Here is a 9,246-nt window from a genome sequence, read left to right as displayed (position 1 = left end):
GTCGTTGTAGATTTGCTCGGACTTGCCATCTACAAATACGCCCGCCTTGTTCTTGTGGGTCTTCTCGTAAAGTTCCACAAGAGACGGAAAACGTCCCGTCTCTTTGGCCTAAAAAACATTTGAGAAAGTCAAAATATATAAATATATAAATATATATTAAAAATTTTATTTAATAAAATATTTAATTACCATTTCCAAACGGACACCGGCGTGGGATTTTTGGCCCGTAGTGGGAAGCATCGGCCCGTTCCCGTGCTCATCGACCGTGTTACGGGAGTTAGAGCAAGACTGGGCGATTCTAATGGAATCAGGAAGACGCCAATAATGGATGAGGCCATCCCACACATCCGTGGTGAGCTCAGCTGGTTTACCACGCTCATACCCCTTCATGATCCAGTCACTCTTCCAGTTGGAGACCGTGTCCAACAAGCGAACTTTCGCTTTCGCGTTAAACTTCTTCCTCACCCTCTCAGTGATCCCCAAGGCCCAATTATATTTTTGCTGTTGGAAAAAATAAATTAACAATTGGTTTTTTAGAAAGTATATATATAAATCATGAAAAAATTAAAGTATATATAATTAATTAATAGAAACTTATAGCGTAAATTTTGAACCACGTCATTCTGACGTAGTGAGGCGTCTTACGCCAGTTCGGATGTGGCATGGAGAAGTAACCTTTGATCGTGTCGGTTACGTCTGATGCAAGACATCCGTCAAAGACCCAGAGACTCTCTGAGCGTACTGAGTCTCGGGGACAGTCTCCTGTCCCGAAGAACCGAGAGCTGAAGAAGACGGGTCTAAACGACTACCCGGCTCACCAAACATCTCTCTGTAATGGGCAGTAAGTCTGCCTTTTCGAACCTGGGAAAAAAATTAATTTTTAAAATTAAGATCAACAGTATATTTCCCTACATTATCCACCTAATCAACACTAAATAACATAAAATCCGTAAACCTATCAAAATTCCCTATACTAACCACCTAATCTATCCTAAACTAACCAAATTAGAGAGGAATTAGATAGGCTTACCATTGCTACGAAATGGAGAGGAAGTGGAGAGGAAATAGAGAGGAAAGGAAGAGTGAGCGCTCGGGGGTATATATATAAGATTACATATCGTCGCAAATTCTTCGTTAGGTTAAGACGAAATAGCCAGCAATTACAATGGCCCGCGTTTTATTGTACGAGGAAATAGCGAGGAATTACAAAGGCCCGCGTTTTTATATACGAGGTATTAACAACGATTCTGCTTACGTGGAATTGACGAGCCGCGCTTTCCTATAAATATACCCACAACTCTCCTTCTCAAACCACACACAAACTCCCAAACCACACTCTACCTCAAATCACACTCCTTAGCAAAATCCTATTCAAATTATAAATATTTGAAAAAAAGGAAGAGAAGAAGATATTAGAATTCATGTGGGCAAGACTTACGTATTATAATTTCTGGAAGTCTTGCCACATGTGAATCTAGTATCTTTCTCCTTTTCCTTTTTTTTTAGGTTTTACACTACGAGGTATTTACGACGATTTCGTCCTACGTGGTATTTACGACGATTTCGTCCTACGTGATATTTACGATGATTTAGTCCTACGTGGTATTTACGACGATTTTGTCCTACGTGGTATTTACGACGATTTCGTCCTACGTGATATTTACGATGATTTAGTCCTACGTGGTATTTACGACGATTTTGTCCTACGTGGTATTTACGACGATTTCGTCCTACGTGGTACTTACGACGATTTTGTCCTACGTGGATTTAACGGCGGTCGCTTTCTTTATTTTTTTATTTCATCGTTATTTCCTCGTCTTCTTACGAGTCCTTTACGACGATTCTGTCTTACGTGGAATTAATGAGGCATGCGTCGTAAGTTCGACGTCGCTTTACGAGGAATTAACGAGTGTTATGTTTAAATCCCTAAAATCTGAAACTCCAAACCCCATATTCCTTATTTTCTACTTCATATATTCCAAACCCCATCTTTATTTCCATTCCAAACCACAATTCCCACATTTGCTTATTCATAAAAAAAACTCCCACATTACCTTATTCATAAAACAAACTCCCACATCTTATTCATAAAACACCCTACACAAAATCAAATACATCAATCGGATATATCGACATTCTCGTTTACATCAATCGGATACATCGACATTCTCGTCATCACTAGAAACATCATCATTTTCATTAAACTCGTCTTCAACAGCTTCGTCTTTGGCATCATCGGTAAGATCTTCGTACTCGTGATTATGCGGATCAATGAGAAGGATGTCATCAATTTCTTGTTCAGGTTCCTCGACTTCTTTTATCTGTTCTTCTTGCAATGGTGGTTCTTCTCCACTGATGATTCATCCTCGAGGTATAACTTTGATCACTGCTAACCAATTTATACATGAATCTCTCTTCCGAGGGTATGGAAGGAAGCTAACTTGGTCTGCTTGTGAAGCTAAGATGAAAGGCTCGAATTTGTTGTACCTTCGTCCACCGTTGACATCAACTACACCGAATTTGTTAGACCGAACACCTCTGTTGACGACGGGGTTGAACCATTCACATTTGAAGATGTCGCATTTCAGATTCAGTATCCCTGGAAATTCGACTTCAATAATCTCCGTCAAGATCCCGTAGAAATATGTTTCTCCTTTCCCACATATTCCATAGTTATTGGTCGCCCGCTGTCTACCATACTCGTGTGAAATACATATGTGATGTGGTGACCTTTACAAGTGGAGATTGAATTACTTTGTGTAACCACTTAGGATAATCTACATGGTCGTCATAATCAACCTGCAAAAATAAAGAGAATGTTGAAATACAGATCATGTATGAGAAAAGAGTTTGAGTTAATACCTGATTCCGCAACCACTTAATGGTCAAGAATAGAAACTCCCGTTGCATTCACATCTCCGGTGGCAGGTTGTATGGTGTAAGAAAGACTGGCCACAATGAATATTGTCTCCTTGACATTCCGAACGGACTAAATCCATCTGTGCATAGTCCGAGATACACATTCCGGCTATTGCTAGCGAAATCCGGTTGTACTTTGTTGAAATGTTTCCAGGCTCTTGCATGTGATGGATGAGTCATCTCACCATCCGTCTGAGTATGCTCGGCATGTCATCTCATCTTTCCAGCAGTCTGCTCTGATTGATACAATCTTTTCAATCTGTCTGTAATTGGTAGGTACCACATCCTTTGGTACGGTACCCTATTACGTCCCCGTCCTTGCGGCTTGAATCGTGGCTTCTTGCAGAATCGACATTCTTCTAGCTTCTCATCATCTCCCCAATAGATCATGCAGTTGTCGATGCAAAGCTCTATCATCTCCGAATGCAACACAAGACTATAAACCAGTTTCTGAATCTCATAATAAGAATCAGCAGACACATTGTCTTCCGGCAAATACTCTTTAAACAAGTCCGCCCATTCGTTCATGCAACTTTCAGGTAGATTGTGATCAGTTTTAATATTCATCATTCTAGCAGCTAACGACAATTTAGAGAGACCTTCTCTACAACCACTGTAAAGTGGTTGATTCGCCGCGTTTAACATTTCGTAAAACTTTTTTGCATCTATATTAGGTTCTTCATCTTCATCATGAGCTACGAATGCATCAGCTACCATATCATGAACCCTATCATAATCTACCATCTCCTCCTGATGGTAACTATGTTCATTATGCAAATGATGATCAACCAGTTTTTTTTCCTGAAAATTACTATTACTACTAGCTTCATTCTGATCATAATTAAAACCTTCTCCATGTTGAAACCAGATATAGTAATTTGGCGTGAAACCTCTATTTATTAAATGCTTCCAAACATTTTCACGGTTTGCCAGTTTCGAATTGTTGCATTTCCGACAAGGCAGAACATCTTACCACTTTCTTGGGCAAGCGGTGTTGAATATGCTTGATGCATAAATGTCTCCAGCCCCGCAAGGTATTCTTTCGTCACTCTCCCGTTAGCATCTCTATGCATATACATCCACTTCCGTAACTCGTAAATAATCCCGGAGTCAGCCATTTTTTTTTCTCTCATGTTTTTTCCGCAACTTGTTGGTGTGTTTAAAATGATGTTCAAACATCCATATTTATAGGAAATTTCGAATCTGGTAGTTGTAATTTTCCTATGAATTTACGGTGAAAATTAATTAGGTGGCAAAAAAAACGTGTAACACCTACAAAGTTGGTGAATTCAAAATTTCCTCGCTAAATACACGTAAATTATTTCCTCGTAAATAACACGCGAAGTTTACGTCGTATTTACGAGGAAATAGTATTTCTTCGTAAAATACACGTCAAGTTACATCGATTTTACGACGAAACGCTTTTGTCGTTACTTTACGAGGAAATAACGATGACATTATTTTTCCACGTAAATTCCTCGTAAAATCGACGTAAATTTACGAAGATTGTTTTTCCTCGTTAAGTTTCGTCGTTAAGCTTGTGTTTTCTTGTAGTGTGAATCTATCCGATTCAGAAGAGAAAAGCTTGCATCAGTATCTCAACTTCAATTTAAAAAACATTTTTAAAATGTTTACGGTTTGCATTTACTACCATGTGATGCTGACATTTATAAAAACATTTTTAAGTATATAAATTTTGCTGAGAAAAATCTAAATTTATACGCATGATACTAAAAATGACGAGTCTAGACTCTAGACAAAGGGATGAGATTTCACAAAACATAGTGATTTTATATAGTTTTAATAGCTTTTTTTTATAACTATAATGTGATCCCAAAAGCTTTTTATGCCCAAAGACTAATCACTGGGAAGTCTGCAGAATCCGCGTTTACATATATTTTTCTCTTTTGTATGGTGTCAATTCTTTTCCACCAAAATCACACTTGTAATTCACGTAATATTTAGCACTAAACTCATGCAATAGCAAACTTATGGATTCTGATATTTTTACTCAAATAATGATTGTTTCGTATTATATTATTATTACCTTTTACTAGGTGAATATCTGCACACATGTGCCGGAATAAAATTCATATTCTAATAATTGTTGAATACGAAATTTGACCAGTCAACCATAATTATATTGTATCGTTCATAAGCCTTATATATATTAATTTGTTATCTATTAAATGTGATTTTTACTCATTTAGTTTTATGTTTTTTTTATCAGCCATATGATTTTATGATCAATTGTATTTTATTATAAAAAAATTTAAACTATATATCATAAAATTTTCAATGTGAAACTCTTAACAATTTGTGTTATTTATAGTCGGTTTTAAAAATTCAAAATATAACATATACAAAAAATCTAAATTATTATTATATGGTTAATAAGATTGTTTAATTTATTTTAATAATATAACATTAAAAATAATGGAAGATATGTAAATTATTGTCAAATCTCTTTTAATCAAAATCATTAGTTGTCGAATATATATTTTATTCATTTTGGTAATTCCGTAGCTTTAATTTAAAGAAATAAGGAAAAATAATAATTATAGATCGTTAATTAATTTCATGGTTAGTTAATGAGAAATATATAGTAGTATATGTTTAGTGGACCAACATATTTCTTTAGAGACTTTAAAAAACATTATATTGATGACATGTGTCATCGTTAAAATGTTGTAATGCTTCCTTTTTAATATATATATATATATATATATATATATATATATATATTACTATCTCACACATACAATTAAACCATTCGACCAATATTTTTGGTTCTCTTTTCTTTTTTGTTAAAGGATTTAACTTTTGGTTTTCTTTAGCACAAACATATGGTTTGAGCCACCTATAAACCACAACCAAATTTTGACGTTTCTTAAAAGATAATTGGTTTACTTTCTTACACATAAAATTAAACAATCCGACATACATTTTAGTTTCATATAGCATAAACATATGGTTTAAGTTACCTATAAACCACAACCACCTTTTATGGTGTTTTTTTATCTTGCCTATATCACTTTAAGTTAATAATTGGCAACATTCACATCATTGGCTAGCTAGGATTGAACATCTAATTCACTACCTATTATTTTATGAAATTTGATATACACATTAACATCGTTAGCTATAACATTCCCATCTATTTATGGTTTAGCTTACAAACTGGAAACTACCAATCGATTATTTAAAAATTGCCAAACTGACATTTGAGAAATCATGTTAAATAGAATTTTGCAATTTTCACTTAAATTTCGAAAATACATATTCTCAAGGATATCAAACAAATCTTTTTAAATCATTTTTATGTATAATTAACTATAAATCAGTAAAATAGTTCTCGAAAAATATTGAACAAATATTTTAATAAATTTTTAAAAAATAAACGATATAGTAAATTGAGAAAAATTTATATATTCTCAATTTTTTTAAAATTTTAAACTATCAGCTTCCATTGATACCAAATATTTGATATTAGTAAAAATATCAAAGAGAATATATTACAATATTTTGAATTTACGCTATATATCACGTTAGGAATGAATATTCGGTATTTGGTAATTTTGATAATATCTTTATATATATATTTGAAATCATTAAATAATCTTAGCTATATTATATTATAGTAGACACACGGATTTTATGTAGAGAATTTGTTATGAGATATCTGCAAGTCCTTTCGCATATATAATATTGATAATGAATTTACCAAGTTTGTTGAACAAACCATAATATAAGATCTTACCACAATTCACATATATCCGAATATTCTTAAGCATATGCAAATATTTAATTTGTTTTCATAATTCTAAAAAACTATTTGGTAATAGGTTATGAAACACGTTCTTAAAATTATCAAACACAAGAACACACTTTGCTTTTTCTTCTCATTTTAATGTTTCTAAGATTAAAACCGTATAGTTTCAGTGGTTTTAGACTCAATTTGCTGGAGTGAGATTAATTCTGCTACGGAAATATGCAGAAGAAGCTTAAAAAGATTAAAAATGAATATAGGTTATGAGAAACTATATTATGAAGTCTGAGAAGTTTTTGATTGGTTGGGTTTTTTATATATAAATTTCTAGGGTTTTAAATATTTTAGTTTTATGTTGAATCATTTGGATACTTAATGTTTATTTTATTTACGTTGCTATAATCTATAAAATGGTGTTAACATTACTTTGCTATAACAGGAAGCAAAATAATGATATATAACTTAGCTTCACGTACAAAAATTTAAAAAAAAAATTGAAATATTAAATATTCAATAGTAATATGCTGGAGATTGTATAATTTTGATGGCTTTGTGAATTTTACGAAAACACATTTTATGTTTTTGAATTTGAAGTGTGAACTTATTTTGTGGTTTCAAATATTAAAATTTTATCCTCTAGATTAAACCCACATTTAACAAAATATAAAAATGTAATACTTACACATTTTATATGTAATCTAAGAAAATACACTTCCTAATAATAATATCACAAAAACAAATTAAGTTTACTGTTATGTACTTAATACATAACAAACATCGTATACTCTTTAATATAAATATAAACTTATTACTATAACTAAAAAATAATCTGCCCAAGCTTACTATTAATGAATTATAGCTGCAAAATTAGATGAACCAAATCAAAATATAAAAAACTCAAACTAAACCTAAATTTATAACTGAACTATTACTCTTCATAAATCGAAAACCGAAATCCACAACTGAATCGGAAGAAAACCTAAAACCAAAAAAATACAATTTGAACACGAAACAAATTTATAAAATATCATCAAATAATAAACTTAAATAGGCCTTAGAGTAACTTTAGAAAGGCTTTCATTGGAAAATTGTTACTCCCTCTGTTTCACAATGTAATTAGTTTAGACTAAAAACACTAATATTAAGAAAGTTGGTACTTTAAAAAAAATAATATTTAATTAATTAGTTCAACCAATTATAAAAAAATTGATATTATTTGATTGGTTACATTATATCCAATAAATATAAAATTTATCAAAATATTTGGAAACTACTTACATTTTGAAACAAAATAACTTTTCTTAAACTACTTACAATAAGAAATTACAATAAGAAACGGAAGGAGTATATATTAGCTTCACTAATGCATAAAGCCCATAATATATCTACCGGCGGCAAAAATAGGAAAGAAATCAAGTGATAATGTATAAGAATCTTTTCACAAGTTTAAACAAATTAAACGTTTACACGTAAATGTTTGACTCTCTTTTGATCCTGCTAAATTTTACCAAAACAGCCAAAAACCTTTGAATACTGCTAAGATTTTTTTCTAATTATTATTTATCTCTATCTCTCTCTTTTGCTCTGGTGCCGCCATGGATCTTCTTTGTTGGAGCTCGGTTTGTCTTTTGATCCTTACGTTTTTATCACCTAAAACACTATCAATGAGGTATGAAGTTCATTCTGGGCAGATGAAATGCATCTCGGAGGATATTCACGCAAAATCCATGACCGTTGGCAAATACTTCATCGTAAACCCTAACGATGAACACCATCCTCTCCCTGATTCTCACAAAATCATCGTCCAGGTAGTACACACCCGAAAATTATCACATCTAGTTTGGTTTCAAACTTGTCAATCTCAATATTTTTCATCTTGCTTGTGATCTATTTGTAGGTGATGTCGCCACAAGGGACGATGCTGCACGAAGCCGATAATACGGAGTCTGGCCAGTTCTCGTTTACTGCATCTGAGACCGGTAGTTACTTAGCGTGCATCACCGCCGTCGATCATAAGCCGGAAACAACATTGACCATTGATCTAGATTGGAGGTCTGGTGTTCACTCCCAAGACTGGTCGAAAGTGGTGAAGAAGTTTTTTTTTTTTTTTTTTTTTTTTTTAATAACAAGACATTCACAGACTCATATTGACTCTGTAAACCAAAACAGGTTCTCCACATCCATGTGAACGACGAAAGACGGTTGTTTTCTAGCACTACGTGCTAAGCTATCCGCCCGTTGGTTCTCCGTTTAAGGTACATGAACGATGTCTGAGTTGAGGAAGCTGCCTTGTAAAAACTTGATATCTTTCAGATAACTTTCAAATGCTGGCCATTCTTCTGATTCTGAAACCATCTTCACCAATTGAGAACAATCCGTGGCAAATGTTACATGAAACTGTCTTAAATTCTTCATACATTCCATTGCCCAAATCAAGGCCTCCACCTCCGAATGAAGAGGTGAAAGACATGCCCTTACATTCCTTGCCCCTAATAAACCATCAAAACCTTATAGGGTACTATACCAGCCTTGTCCTGAAAATAGTTCCTTATCTTTCC

At 33.3% G+C, this 9,246-nt stretch overlaps 1 protein-coding gene across 1 annotated transcript; it reads left to right on the top strand.

The window, feature by feature from the left end:
• Positions 1-8,126: 8,126 nt before the first annotated feature.
• On the top strand, positions 8,127-8,914 carry LOC106345073 (transmembrane emp24 domain-containing protein p24delta8-like). The gene is made up of 4 exons (XM_013784337.1): positions 8,127-8,307; positions 8,380-8,496; positions 8,586-8,774; positions 8,858-8,914. Exons 1-4 carry the CDS (start codon positions 8,284-8,286, stop codon positions 8,912-8,914), a joined length of 387 nt encoding a protein of 128 aa, XP_013639791.1. The 5' UTR covers positions 8,127-8,283.
• The last annotated feature ends 332 nt before the right edge of the window (positions 8,915-9,246 follow it).

The sequence above is a fragment of the Brassica oleracea genome, chromosome C5, assembly GCF_000695525.1.
Source record: "Brassica oleracea var. oleracea cultivar TO1000 chromosome C5, BOL, whole genome shotgun sequence".
NCBI classification, from domain to species: domain Eukaryota; kingdom Viridiplantae; phylum Streptophyta; class Magnoliopsida; order Brassicales; family Brassicaceae; genus Brassica; species Brassica oleracea.
The sequence above is the reverse complement of the archived record's forward strand: the minus strand, read 5'-3'. Positions and strand labels throughout refer to the sequence as shown.